The 15,874-nt window shown below is 33.1% G+C and overlaps 2 protein-coding genes across 2 annotated transcripts; one reads left to right on the top strand and one right to left on the bottom strand.

Moving 5' to 3' along the window:
* Window positions 1-125: 125 nt before the first annotated feature.
* Window positions 126-10,586, bottom strand: LOC131953124 (lathosterol oxidase). Its single transcript, XM_059316152.1, has 6 exons — window positions 10,465-10,586; window positions 7,684-8,054; window positions 6,228-6,360; window positions 4,764-4,894; window positions 4,438-4,536; window positions 126-3,406 (listed from the first exon to the last, which is right to left on the bottom strand). Exons 2-6 carry the CDS (start codon window positions 7,891-7,893, stop codon window positions 3,089-3,091), a joined length of 891 nt encoding a protein of 296 aa, XP_059172135.1. The 5' UTR covers window positions 7,894-8,054; window positions 10,465-10,586; the 3' UTR covers window positions 126-3,088.
* A 1,163-nt stretch (window positions 10,587-11,749) lies between these two features.
* LOC131953126 (ATP synthase subunit g, mitochondrial-like) lies at window positions 11,750-15,670 on the top strand. Its single transcript, XM_059316153.1, has 3 exons — window positions 11,750-11,901; window positions 14,755-14,915; window positions 15,366-15,670. Exons 1-3 carry the CDS (start codon window positions 11,862-11,864, stop codon window positions 15,492-15,494), a joined length of 330 nt encoding a protein of 109 aa, XP_059172136.1. The 5' UTR covers window positions 11,750-11,861; the 3' UTR covers window positions 15,495-15,670.
* The last annotated feature ends 204 nt before the right edge of the window (window positions 15,671-15,874 follow it).

Genomic DNA, 15,874 nt, shown 5'->3' with positions numbered 1-15,874 from the left:
TAAAAGATTAAATCAGGTTTATTGGATATAACCTTTAAATATTAATTTTTTCATAATATGTTAAATTTGGTTCATACACTTTCAAAGCACTTTGATTACCCATATTATAAATATATTCAAATAAAAAAAAAAAAGCTAAACATTTCAAAACACTTTATTTTGACTTGATGTAAACAAACTATCTCTATATAGAAAACAAAAATGTTCTGGACACTGGTAGTCAAATTGATCATTTACATACACAAATAGCAGGAATAAACAAAATGTTTAACCTCTATTCAGATTAAAACAAACATGAAATGAAAGGCCATGAGAACAGTCAGATTTCAATAGTATAATATTTGGCTTGATAGAATAAATTATTGTACAAAACTAGCTGTAAGATTACACAAGAACAAAGTGAGCACTTTATACAGACACACACATCAAAGTAAACATTACTGAGATGAAAAATTGGACCATAGAGGAAACAATAATGGAGTAGATAAGGTTAGAAAAACTAATCCTTTTGATGTGCACACTGTCAATGATTACTTAGCATATTTGACAATTTAATTATAAAAAAAGCAATTTGACTTACATGGACAGTAAAAAAATATACTAGAATAATTAAGAAAATTATTGTATCTACCTTTAGACATCCAGAAATTAAAATAGCTCTAAAATCAGCATGTGATGACATTATTACTACCTAAATGTAGGTAAAAAGAATAGTTTGATTCTCTGAAAACTAATCAACACAGGCTTGGCTCAATTAAAAATCTAGACTTTAAAAGTTAAAGCAACACATTTCAAAAAAAAAATCTGGTCACCAAAAAACAGAATTGCAGACAAAATTTCAAATAGCATGTCAGCATTACATGCAATGCAAGTTGAATAAAAGAAAAAAATTTCTAGAGCTGAGAAACTTGGAGAAAAAGTAAACAGTCCTGGCATACATTACATTTAATTGATTAAGTAGCTTGCAGTTGGCTTTAAAGTCCAGAGGAAAGAAAAAAAAAACATTATTTGGCTCCTTAAAAATTCAGAAGAATGTGGTTAAAAATAAGGCCGATGCTAGCCGGAGTAAGGTACGCATGTGCAATGGAGAGAAACTACGACTTGCCATCGCGGCGATGTTTTCGATGGTACTGCGCATGCGTGGGTTTACAACTGCAGAACCCTAACACCAACCCTAATCCTATCCCTAACCCTAGGTCATTGCGCATGCGCAGAGCTATCTTTTGCAGACTAAGTGGAGACGTTAGGGAGAAAAATCTTCAGAGTAGTCACTTCGTAAAAATAATTCAGTAATCTAATTTGGTGGGATTTTAGTTAAATCTAGTAGTGCCTGTCAGAAGTAGTTTTTTTTTGACAAGAGTGGTTTTGAAGTTCTTTTAAAAAATAGGCCCAAAAAAAGATAATAGTAGTCTTTAATTGATTCACTAAATGTGTATCACAGCCATTTGGACAATTTGAAATTGTGCAGATAAAATAGTCACAATAAAAATGGTCTTAAAATAAGTGTAAAAAAATAGTTCAAAGCAAATATAAAAAAGATAGCTGATTTAGGTCACCTAGTTACATAAATTAACAGTTAATACAGGTTTTTAAATTAAAAACAACTGATATACAAAAGGATAAAGTCTTTAAAAAAAAATTCAAACATTTTCAACTAAACTTAAAAATCTCACTTGAAAGATTTCAGTACAGTAAATGCCCATTGTATAAAGATAGATTAACTGATTCCTTTCTTACTACTAGCTTTTAAAAACATTTTACACAATCATTACTATTGGAATTCAAACTTAGCAACAAATACTGAGTGAGCAACAGTTATTGGGTGTGTATTGGGGGAACCCAAGAATGATATTTGTTCCACGTCTTATAAAAATTATTTAACACTGAGCCAGTTCATAAAAATACACAATGCTGATAATTTTCAATATTTTTTACATATTTAAAAAAGGATAAAAAGTACAACTCAATAGCATCAGAACACTATTTTAAATAATACTCCCAAGATAGATAATCAACCTTTTTTTTCTGGATATACTTAAGAAAATTAGACCAAGGTAAATTTTTTTTTTTTAAATGTAGTTTCCTTTTAAAATACTACAGTATCAAATTGTCAGAATAACACCACTAATACATGTGAGGGCAGTTAGACAAGCCAAAAATAATATTTTGTTTTAGCGAAACCGGAGAACATGGTCATTATAAACATGCAGAAAAAATGTTATGAGACCAGCTAGAAATATTTGCTGAATCAGTCTGAATTTAGCTCTACAAAATCTATATACCAACACAGCTACACTTTCTCATTTAGCCAGTTTTCATTTTAGACAGTATTTATGCATCTATATTGCAAATTATTAATTCTATGGCACAAAATCTAGAGAAATCTTAGGGTAAACACAAATGGTGTTTTTAATGGGTAAGAAATAAATCAAAGAGTTGATTTAAAAAATCAATAACAATTAAGCTATTTAAAATAGGTAAGCTTTTGGAAAAAAATTGATTATGAAATTAAATTTCATATCCTGCACAACTAGATTAATAAATCTTACAATGATGTTACATTTTGTATTACATACAACTACAAATAGAGACATCATATTGCTGCAGTTAGAGATAGACATGAATACATTAAAAAAGGTTTTTGTGAAACTAAACCCTTAAAAAGATAATTTTTAATTACTTTCTTTTATACTGCTTGCACTACTAGAATTTCATGTTAATATGAATTTTTAAAAAAAGTAAACATATTTTTTAAACTTCTGACAAATTAAACTATTTGAACTATCTCAACTGGAAACAAGGTACCAAGTAAATATAGTACATTAGTTATTTTTTGTAATGTTTAGTATGATAAAAGGATAAAAGAAAATATTTATCATTCTTTACTCTTGACTAACCAGATTTTACATTGCTTGTTTAAAATGTGAAAAACTTTCTAATCTAGAAAGTTTTCAAGTGCTTAATTTTGCTTATTTAAAGTGTAGAAGGTATACATTTTATAAATAACATTAAATAACTACAACATTTTTCTATTTCCTTATTGGATCCAGTATACTCAAAATTTCTGATGTTATCCACGAGGGTTAAGTTAATCCACTTTCTTTGTGCTGCCGTTTGTAAAGCCATTTTGTTGTTTGCCGTTTCTCTGCGAGGCTTCCTTCTCTTTCTCAAGGATCTGGTCCATGGGTCCAGTGCCCTCAAAGGAGCTTGGATTCCTGTACGAGCCACCTATTCTATCCCATAAAGTGAAAAACTGACCATAGTTATAGTTGTAGAAGAGATGGTGGTCCATATGGTGAGCGCTGCCATTGACTACAGGCTTCAAGGTCTCCGGAACTCTGTAGTCCCCGTCATGGATGGACACTGTCCAGATGTTGACAAAAACGAACAGACCTAGGTACGTCACCTAAAATATTGAAAGATTTGGAAAAAAATTATTTTTTTTAGAACACATTGATATCCTAATAATGAGCTTTATTATTTTATTCTTGGGCTAGTGTGGTGGAGAGGTAGAACTTATCTAATCCCAAAGGCTGAGTTTTATTCCCAGGCTTATGTTCATAAGAAATACCATGATCTACCTAGCTTTGGTAAATATTTTTTAGTTACCAAAGCATTGTTTCATTATTTGTCATACACAAAAATGGAAGCAAAAGTCATTTCGAATTCAAATGCTGGCTTTTTTTTAACGAAGTGACTAGTTGGAAGAAGATTTTTCTCCCCAATGTCTGCACTTAGTCGGCAAAAGATAGCTCTGCGCATGCGCAGTGACCTATGGCTAGGGTTAGAATGAGGGTTAGGGGTAGGATTAGGGATAGGGTTAGGATTAGGGCTAGGATTAGGGCTAGGGGTAGGATTAGGGATAGGATTAGGGTTGGTGTTAGGCTGTTAGGGTTCTGCGGTTGTAAACACACGCATGCAAGTCGTAGTTTCTCTCCATTGCGCATGCGTATCTTATTCCGGCTAGAATCGGCCTTTTTTTAATGATAATTGGTGGTTACAAAGTATACATTATCAAAATGTGACTTTTTAACATATATACTGTCCCATAAATGAGCACACCTGCATAATTAAACTGTACAGCCTATAAAAAGAACTTTGTGTAGCATAACTGCTTGCATCCTTCATGCTTATTAGTCACTCTGCAATTTATTCACTCGCAGCGCATACACAAAGTTAGAGTGGTGCCACAACTTCACAAAAACCTGCAGACAGCTGTGACATAATTAAGGTGTGTTGGGGTCATGCTAAAAGACCAATGCAACAAAAAGCTCTAGACAATGGAGCTGATTTTAAGGTACACCAATAAGTCAGAAAACTAAAGTTGCCAGGAAAAAACACAGATTCATTTTGGAAGACTGTCAAGGAAGACTGTGAGCTGTGTGTTTATTATCTTCAACAGACTATCAACATTTGGGTCTCAGGCTAGATACTCACCTTGTGTAGTGGGAACAGGAAGGGGTATATATGATAGGGAAGGCTCTGAAGGAAGCCATCCAATGGGTGGAAAGCATGACTAGCAAATGGTGTTGGCACCTATAAGAATAAAAAAACAACTTTGTATAAGCAGCTAATATAAAGATTAACATATGATAAACATGTTCATAATATAATATATTATAGACGTAGGTGGATGTACAGAGAAATTGAATTTGTAAGTCAACCTAAAGTTCATCATTGATACCTTACAACATTTTACAACCACACAGTGTGTGTTACATAGTTAAAAAATGTGGCAAACAAAAATAAGATGGAATCCCTACCTTCCACTTGTGGTGGAGCTTGTGTAGGTGCTTGTAGACATGCTTGTGGTGGAGGAAGCGGTGGATCCAGTAGATGCACATGTCAGTGAAGGCTATGAAGGTGAACATGCTGATAAAGACACCAGCGTAACCTGTGTGACAACAATAGGAATCTTAGTTTATGTACAATAATTAAACACATTTTACAGTGATAACTAGGCAAGATATGTATTCTATTCTGTAATGTCTGTCAACCTTAAGATCACTGCAGAGGTGTAAACATGGGACGGCATGGCCTAAAGGTAGGTTGCTAGACTGCTAATCCGAAAGTCTCTAGTTTGAATCTGGGTTAAAGTTTGTATAATGTCCCTGAGTCCACCAAGCTCTGATGGGTACCTAACTCATATTAGGGAAACAAAGATGGCTGAGAATAGTGTTGACCATACTATCCCTTCATATGCCACGGAAAAAGATGAGATGATAGGTGTAAACATGCTGATAAAGATTTCCAACATTAACTGCATGACAACAGTTGAAATAGATCTTTATGTTCATCCCCATAGTAAAACATCTGTGCTTACTATAGACAAAATTTATAGATATACACAGCAACTTTTTATCCATTTCCAACCGAAAGACACCTGTTATGTATAGTTTATTGGACAGTCACTTTTTGAACAAGTTCTTTTCTATCCAACATTTAAATTTCAGCTTTAAACAATTTTCAGCTTAATACAACAGATGAAAACCATACTATTTATCTTATTATTTTATAAAATACTTTTTTGAACACAAGAGGATTGTGTGGTCAAGCAGTACAGTACAGCCTGCAAACAGAAGGTCATCAGTTTGATTCAAGGCCTCAGTACTGTCAAACACCCTCGAGTCCACCCAGCTTTGATGGTTGACTAACTTATGTAAGTGAAAGTAGAGGCACAGTGCTCAACATTTTATCTGTCCTATCAACTATCACTGGCTCTACAGCTTCAAAAGGCTATACGTTGGTTGCAACTTAGGATGTCAGGCGTAGGATGTTTTCATTGTCTTTTTCATTTTTTTAGCACATAATTAACTGGCACTTGGCCAGTTTGAGACAGGTGGTAGCTAGCTCCACCTGTTGAACCCCTATACCAGTCAAGCAGAAGGCTAATAACCGGTTAATGCAAACCCTACATCATTTCAACAGCTGGTTCATAATTTGTAATTGCCACTTCTAATGTTTTGTCAACATTGAATAGTGAGGCTGGCAAATCCTATCCAGGGTGGAAAGCCTGGGCAGTAAGAGGAGAGCTAGATGCTACTCAGTTACTGGCTAATTAAAGAAGGCAATGATAGATTTAACATAAAACAAGCCAAACTGGCAGGTTGATGCATCAAGTCAAATAGAATAGAATACAAGTTTTACTCTTGTTTATAGTCCCATAAGTAAGTGCTATACAAAGCCGAACAGAGATTTACAAATCTTAAAGTATACAAGTAACTCACCAAGCCTTGTGTCCCCAACACTATCGTAGAGTTTACTGTAACCTCTGACCTCTAAGAAAAACATAGCCACGGTTGGTATGCTCATAAATGGCACTGAAACAACAGTGCAAACTATTTCTTTCATAACTTGGTTCTGAAAAGAAATTTTAAAGTAAGTGATAGAATCAATTCAAGTGGCAACATTAAACTCTTGAGTTAACAACTTGAATGAAAGATCATGTATAACTGCAGATTCAATATATAATTATATATATATTAAAGAGTCTCTTCAAAGTTATATTTCCTACAACTATGAAGATGCATATATATTGTGAACGTGAATCAGACAAAACTGAACACCACTGACTTTCATACAATAAAAACATTGTTGAAAAAAATATGGGGAGGGTTTCCTAATGTTTAACCTTTGTTGTTTTATGTTTATCACTTATAAAGTAAAACCTTAAAAAGGAAAATAAAGCCAGAGTCCATGTTTTTCCAAATTACTAAAATATCTCACCAAACTTTCATTACACTTAAACATTTCTATTAACTACAATTGATAAGACAACAAGCAGGGCAGAGTTAACTTGCTTACACTATTGAGGTTGCTACTTTAGTTGTTCTATCTTGTTAAACTTACTTGAGTCAAAACTACATACATACACTCCCCATATAAATAGGCTAAGATAAAGCAGCATGCAGAACAGAGCCTGCATAAAATTTTAGCCCCTATCTTTTGGTTACATTAGCAATGCAACATATCCTTATGTCAGGGTATCTTTTTTAATAAAATCAATACTTTGTTATATGATCTATGAGATAAGTTTCAGGCATGAATAGAGATGACTTTTGTTTGGGAAGTAACTTTGTAGAATAATTACTTTGCATCTGTTGAGACCCTAAGAACTTTGTTTGGACATGCTTTAAATAAACAACCCATAGGAAATTTCCGCTAGTCATCATAATCATAAAAGACTCTGTTTTCCTATATTAGATTGCTGTTAAAAATATTTCATACAAATTATATTAATTTATATGACCAATATTTTTACATTTCTTCACTTATTATTTAAATATATACAGATGCTTAACAGGCCTACAGCTAAATTAGATGTAAGGAAATGCATCCTATAATAGTTTGACATGAAATTTTATGTGCTTGCAATACTTCAATAGATTCTTAATATATACATATACCCCTAAGCAAAAGCATTAAAATATGTCTCAGATCCAAACATTCAAGCACTGTAAGAATTCTCATTCAAATCACTATAGGGTGCCATAGAATTAATATTGTACATCAGGTCCTTGACAGGAGATCTAACAGAAAGCAGTGCATAGCCAATAGACTCAATAAAGCATGTTTTAAATCTTTCATAAAATTTTAAAAAAATCTGCTACAGCATTTTAGAACACAAGCCCCCTTCATTTAACAACAACGAATTTTTTTAAATATTTAAAATTTAGTACCTACCTCTAAAATAAGTGGATGCTTTAACAGCCTGTGGTCAAATATGAGAAAATAGCTCAAACTGGCAACAATAAAATACAAGAGGTACCCTCCTATATTAGCAATCACTAACAAGGATAAAATTTGCCGAATAGGATCATTCTCTTTCCATGTGTTGGGGTAAACATAGGGTGTGAAGAAATAATAGTCAGTGTATTCCAGAACAACATCCATTGTGATGTTTATGAGATCCCACAGTTGCCAGGTAGTTTGTAGCTAATGTAGGTTAAAAGCTGGTGCTTGGCTGAATCCTTCAACAAATGATGATTCAAAATCAAATACAAGTACACCAAAGAAATACTGCCAGGTCTGAAAGGTTTTAACTTCTTAGGATCCTGTTAGAAGTATAAAAAAAAACTTTAAAAAAAAAAAAAACAACAAATTTTACAAAACAATTCTATTTCTGAATACTCATGGGAAGTATAATCACAGAAGGTGACAAAACAATAAACATGTGATAAGCTCTGAGATGTGAATTTTCCCCATGCTTTATCTACTGATAGAAATCAGTAGGCCAAAAATAGTTCAGCTATCTCTAACACTGCACATAACTCAGGTCTGTTTATGCTCTATAAAAGAAATTTAAAAAGCAAAAGGGTTTTACTCTAAAGTTTCTAAACAGTAGGCTATAACATTTCATAGGCCTGATAATTTCAGATAAAATAAGTGTGTTGGTTTGTTAGTAATAGTAGTTAGATCTAGTATTACAGCCTATAGCAATCTTGAATATTTTTATGGTAATATGGTTAGAAAGTAGGTAAGCATATGGGTAGGACTATGATTAGGGTTGGGGTTAGCGGTTGGGGATAGTATTGTGAATAGCATTGTGACATTAGGAAGCCATGTGTGTATTTTAGACTTAGTTAACAACCAGTAACCTTAAACCCCTTTTTTAAGAAGATTCTATTTGGTTACTTGAATCTATCTATTCTTGATCTAGAATCTTATCTAGATTGAGTAGGGTCTCTCTATCAGCCTAGCTATCATCTAGATTCTATAGTAACAGATCCAGATTTCTAGATGTAGTGTCTGGTATCACAAGGAAGACAACCAAGTGATAGTGACAAACAGTAGAAAAGAAAAGCTAGGTAAGAATTTTCGGTAAACCTCCATTTTAGCATTTTTTATTCCCCGCTTCACGTTCACCTCCAGTTGAGAGTATTTTATAATAAACACAACAGAAACACACAAAAACGTTAGGAAAACACTAGATCTACTTTTTACTTTCTCGTATATACGTAGTATAGAAAAAGTATTGTAATCGTGCAAAAAAAAATAAAATAGAGATTTTTACAAATCTCGACGTTTTACACCTCACTGATACGGAAAAACATAATTTTGCAATCTTGTCCGTATGTCTGTGTGTGTGTGTCTGTGTGTGTGTCTGTGTGTCCGTGTGTAAACACGATAACTTGAGTACCGTTACAGCTAGGTTGATGAAATTTCATATATAAGTATTATATCAAAATCGTAGATCCGTATCAACTTTTGAGCGATTTCCGACAACCGGAAGTGGTACTTTTTCTACTTTGAATTTTTCAAAAGCCTATAACTTGAGTACTATTTCACATAGATAAATGACATTTCACATGTAAGTAAAAGATCTAATTCTCTACCTTCTGTTAAATTTTGAGTAATTTCCGTTGACCGGAAGTAGTAATTTACGCTACTTCTGATTTCTCAAAAAACTAATGTAAATTTTTAAAGTACTAATACTATTGCGCACTATTATACACACCTTTATTAGGCGTTCGCTTGGTGCGCAATCGTTTTTTACTGAGATTCTATTCTATTTTTAAAAGTTTCAGTAGGCCTATTTAAAATGGATTAAAAATCATAACTATATCCCCAGTTACCATCCCCTGTTGTTTTATATAAGAATATTCGAGAAAGTTTAGGGGAGATCGCTACCGGTTTATTTTATGAATGTGATTTTTAATTAGAAAAGGTAAAAAAAAAATAAAAAAGCATTAGAACTGTTCCAATTAAATATCGTGTGATCGTCAGCGGGAGAAAAATCCTTACTGTCACGGTTTCACATTGACTTTAATTATCAGCATACGTCATAGCTCGGGCAATGGCTGTTTGAAATTGTGTTGGCCTCAGTTTTGGGGTCATTGTAAGTTCATAAATGTTTATTTATAGTCTCTTGCCTGGGAAATACTTGTAACAATACAAACTTAACCGCCTTGCAATTGTGAGTTACGTTTATGTACTTCACCCATTGCCATGAAAATTCAAACTGACACACGAACATTGCACATTCAATTTTCTAAATTTGGACTTTTCTCAAGTTTTGACAAAAGTAAATTATAAAAATCTAAAACAAAGTCAATCTCTTTGTTTTTTTTTTTTCATTTGTTAAAACAAAAATACAATACAAATAAATAAATCGTGTTTTCCTAATGTTTTGGTGTGTTTTGTTTGGTTATTATAATAAAATACGCTCAACTGGAGGTAAACAAGAAGCGGAGAATAAAATACACTAAAATGGAGTTTTACCGAATTTAATTTAGATCTAGACTCTAGATCTACCTAAAAAAAACAACTTGTTTTAATATTTTTTTTGGCAAGCAAAAAAGTAAAAACACTGATCTCGTCTTTCACTTTCAATTCAATTCCACAGATTAGGCATAAAAAAGCATAACTACACTGAATTTTTATTATTTCATATCTATTAGACTTTATCTAGATGTAGATCTAGAACTTTAACAAATAAGAAAGTAAAAATGCAGGTTTACATACATTTTAACAGCGATTTATTTTGAGTTTCTCTGTGTATGCAAATCATCACCTCACACCACTAGCAACTGTACTAGCATCAAATCAAACTCCGCAGCTGTTATCGAGGCTGCCAGATAAAATCTTGAAATGATGTCAGCCAAAGCAATAAGAGAAAAGAATGAAAGAATATGTCGAAGTTAAAACGCTTTTGATTTTCATTATGTAATTAACAAGAAGTGGTGATTTTCATATGTTGATTAAAGTTTGAAACGTACACTGTAATATTTGAAAAGAGAGAGAGAAGACGAGCGACTAATACTTGAAATTGGTAATCCCGATATTAAAGCTCACCATTATTCCTATGATATTGGTTCAAAATAACTTTAGGTCTATAAATAATATGCATGTTCCCTTAGAAAAAGATTGTGAATGGCTTAGTATTAAAAAACCATCCATTTAGGCATAAGATTAAACAGAATAGATAATAATGGCACATGCCACTATCAGAGTACTAAAGTCTGTATTATAAAAATGAAATTAAATATCGGCTAACTAAGCTGTTATTATTGTCCAACAATTCCTAGCAAAATAAAAGTAACAACACGTTTTTGAGAATTAACAATAAGATATTTAAATGTAACGGCATTCTCGTCTTTTAATAGATTATACTGCTTTCGATCACAATAATAAATAGATCTAGTGGGGTTGCAAGTTTAGTTTTGGAAACAGTGTTAATTTCTATAACATTAGTTGAGCTGGGTCAGCATTAGGTCTCCTGTACATACACATTTATAAAGTGCATTTAAATGCAAAGTAACTTTTACATTTCTTTTTTTAAACAAATCTTTTAAATTGTAAAAACTTGATGTCACACTTTCTCAATTTCTGTACTCCATTTTTCCCACCCAACTAGTGATACAGGCAGTGTTTCTTTCAGACATTTTTACCGGGGGGGGGGGAGGCACTTCTTAATATTCCAGAGGGGAGAGGGCGGACACTGGTTACAGTACGAATTTTAAATATATTTTAAATATAAAATATGTTATTTTCTATTTAGTTCGGGGGAGGGTTACTTGGAGTAGAATCTATTCGTTTCTATAAACTCGGCATTTGTAAGAATAATGTGGTCAGCAAAAAGACCAACCGCCTTAACTTTCACCATCTGAGATGATGAACTAGACACTCATTTACGGAATCAACTGCCGACGATTGTATTTTCTAGTTTAGCTATTATTTTGCCAACCTGCTATGCCTGTTCACTGTACCGCTTACATAATCGCCGGCACTAGGAAATCCTCATTCATTGGATAAAATAAGTGGACCGAGTGGAAGCAATTTTCTATTTTTAGACAAATAAAATAAAATTGATCTTCGTCTAAAAGAGCTCCAAAGTTACCTACTTCCTCTGAACAGACAAGATGGCGAAGGTCGTTACTTATTTTACAGCCAGAGGGAAAAGTAAGTACATTTTGCTTTACTGTTTTTGAATTTATTGTCTGAAGCTGTTAAACGTATATTTGACTTTTTTTTTTCTATAAGCATCTTATTGATTTCTAATCGTGAGTATTTTTGGGGGCCTACATCTAGATCTAGAATCTACATATTTAAGATATTTATTTTTTAGTTATGCCTTGAGTGCTGGAGACGACCTGACTCGACATTCGACTGCTAGTGCTACCTGACTGCACAATGAACTCATTGACATTCTCATTCATAAACTTAAGTTACAGTATTATTATTCAGTAATTAATGTTTATGGCACTCTGTCTGGTAAAACTCCATTTTAGGCTTTTAGCGTATTTTATTCGCCGCTTTGCGTTCACCTCCAGTTGATCATATTTAGTATTTTATTATTAACAACTGAAACACATAAAAAAACGATAGAAAAGCACTAAGAAGATTAGATGATAAGCTGAAGATCAACTAATCTTTTTATGAATGTGTGTTTTAATTAGAAAAGGTAAAAAAAAGGGCCGATGTTAGCCGGAAAAAGATAAGCATGCGCAATGGAGAGAAACTACAACTTGCCTTCAATGCAATGTTTTCGATGCTACTGCACATGCATGTGTTTACAGCCGCAAACTCCTACCCCTAATCCTAGCCATAGGTCACTGCACATGCGCAGAAATATCTTTTGCCGACCAAGTGGAGACGTTGGGGCGAAAAATCTTTTTCTGAGTAGTCACTTTGAAAAATGCTTATAAATAAACATTACAGTACCAATTAATAGCGTGTGATCGTCGGCGGGATAAAAATCTCGAGGATTCACTGTGAGTTCACATTGACTTTAGTTTAATAATCACATACGTCATAGCTTGGGCAATGTCTATGGAATTGTGGTGGCCTCAGTTTTAGGGTCATTGTAAGTTCATATACGTTTATTTGTAGTATCGTGCATGCTAGATACTTTTTTAACAATACAAACTTAACCGCCTTGCAATTTATGAGTTTCTACTTTACACTGCTTTACCCATTGCCATGAAAATCTTAACTGACACGAACATATTTTCAAGAGAAAAAAAGTTAAATCTAGATTGTTAATCTAGATCTAAAATGTGCACATTAAATATTCATTAATATTCCAAATTGGATTTTCCTAAGTTTTGACAAAATTAAATTATTAAAAACTAAAACAAAAATTTATAAAGAAATAGGCCTAGTGTTTTCCTAACGTTTTTGTGTTTTGGTTGTTATTAATAAAATACACTCAACTGGAGGTGAACATGAAGCGCCGAATAAAATAAGCTAGAATGGAGTTTTACCCTCTGTCCTTTGACAACCACTCATTGTAGGAATTTTCACTACCATGGGGCGTAAGAGTTCCTCTTCTTAAAACTCAAATTTATTCCCCACTTTGAATAGGCCTACAGTGTAAAATACAGATTTTCTCACTAAATCAAAAATTTACTCAATTTTCAATGTAAACATGACCACTGGATCACAGGCATACATTTTTAATCCATTAGGCACTAATTTTGAAATTTTTAGTTCGTTTTAAACTAAATTAGGCTACTTAATTCAATAGTTATTATAGGCCTAAAATAATTATTGTCACTCACTGCCATACACGACACACCTCTCCATGACAACTTTTGTTATATCACTCTTATGTTTGAAGCAAAGGCAAACCAAGAATCCAGTTCGACTGAAACCAACTTTTGAATTTAGCCTCCATTCTCAAAACCAAATTTTTAAAGTGCTTATCTGGCATATATAGCCCTGCCACCTATGGTTTGTTTTTATAATGTGAAAACCCCGCCCTTTTGCGCATGGTAAACATTTTAAACAGTAATTCTAAGAAGGTCACTGGTGTTAAGAAGAAAAATCGCCAGAAGTCATGTATCCGGTGTGTACGCCATATTGTTGTTAGCAACCGGCCACGCCTCCAGGTTAGCGAGTAATACTACAGTAAAATGAGTAACATTGTCACCACTGCTAGTAGGCATAATTTATAGTATTGCTTGCTACCCTGGAGGCGGGGCTGGTTGCTAAGAACAATATGGCGTCCACACCATGTGTAGATATAGAAATCCCCATGTACTGTCCCTTTGATAATTCCTGACATAGCACATCGACCTCAGTGGTCACAAAAATGGTCTTGCCTTTGTGAAATATATATATATATATGAGCCGACCCGCGGCATATCATATGCCGCTATTTAGTTGTTTTATTTTCTACTTTTCAGTAATTCATAATTTGTGAATTCGACAGTACCAATGCTGCCACTAAAAATATTTGCTTTAAAACACTATCAGTAGGTTGTTAAGAATGATACTACCCCCTCCCTCCTTTCCCCAACCCCTACCCTCCCCCCCCCCCCCCCGGTGAAAGCAGCCCCCTCTTAGTTACCTCCCCTAAGTTTAAAATCGTTTCCAACTAAATTATCTGCCCCTAATAGCCGTCACTAAACCCTGCTCTACGAATGTAAACATTTTTAGCGTGAACCACAGCTCACCAGATCATGTAGGGGTGGGGTGGTAGGGAGCACGCTTACAGCTTGTTTTCTAGCGTCTCCCAGAAGAGAATTATATATGTATATATATATATATATATATATATATATATATATATATATATATATATATATATATATATATATATATATATATATATATATATATATATATATATATATATATATATATATATATATATATATATATATATATATATATATTAAAAAAAATTTTGAAATACAATTCAGTGGGTTTATTGATATTTAAATATAAAGATAGTGGGCAGTAAAATAGAAAATATTTTTTTTTTACTTACTAGTATCTAATCTTTAATTGTGACCTGTTTGCTTTTAGGTATTGTTGCCTTTGCCCAGCCCAAACTGTCAACAGCATGGAGGTATGCCAAAGCTGAAATGGGTCCACCTTCAATCAAAGATCTCCCAGAGGTTCAGGCAGGCTTCAATAAATTGATAGTTGCTGCTAGAACACAACAGTGGAAAAAGCTGACAGTCAAGGTTTGTCATTTTTTTGTTGTATGACTTATTTGGCCATATAAAGTGTCATGATTTCTACTGTCAGAATTGTGAGAGAATATCAGTTTCTGGGCTATGGCTGTTATAGTATAACAGAAATCTGAGAACAATGAGACATATTATATTATAATTAATAAATTGTTGATTAAATAATCTTAACAAATAAAGAGATTTGTTATAATAAAGAATAGTCAGTTATAATATTTTAATGGGGTGGAGCACCAAATTAAGCTTGATTTTTTCCATTTTTTTTTCTTTCCATACATTAACATCTTATTAACCAAATGCTGTTATTGTTTTAACTGAAAATCAATATATTGGCTTTATCCTGCTGTAGCCTGAAGTGGAAAGTCTAAATCATTATTCTTGTAACAATGCAACAGGTTAAATGTATCATCTTATAAAGAAATTGTATTCTTATTTTTTTTGCAGGAAGCTTGGTTGAACACACTTATCGGAGCAGAAATTGCTTTTTGGTTTTTCGCTGGTGAATGTATTGGAAAAGGAAGTGTGATTGGTTACAATATACCCGGAGCTGTAAACTTTGACATTCATTTCTAAGTTTATAATTTTCATTTAGTTTAAAATAGTGACGTGGATGTTTATCTTGTGAATGTGGTAACAATATGAGAGTAACACTAGCGTGATAGTTTTGAACTTGTAATATAAAAAAAAATTAAAGGCACAGTCTAGTACAACTTTGGTGTGCTGATTAATAAATATCTTGTTTTAAGGAATCTTTCTCTGTTATTTTGTTCTAATGTATTGTAAAAAAGTGTGTTTGCTGTTAAGTTAATGTGTGAGATACATAATAACAAAAATACAATGTGTCAGTTTCCATAAGCCCAAGTTGAGGCAACTCCATTAATTTCACAGTGAGTTGTTGACTATTGGTATCTATAATATTTGTCAAAGAAAAAAATACTCTGTGTAGAAAAGAG

Source organism: Physella acuta, unplaced genomic scaffold (assembly GCF_028476545.2).
Source record: "Physella acuta isolate Inbredline_101_S28 unplaced genomic scaffold, ASM2847654v3 ptg000910l, whole genome shotgun sequence".
NCBI classification, from domain to species: domain Eukaryota; kingdom Metazoa; phylum Mollusca; class Gastropoda; family Physidae; genus Physella; species Physella acuta.
This window is presented reverse-complemented; position numbering and strand designations above follow the sequence as displayed.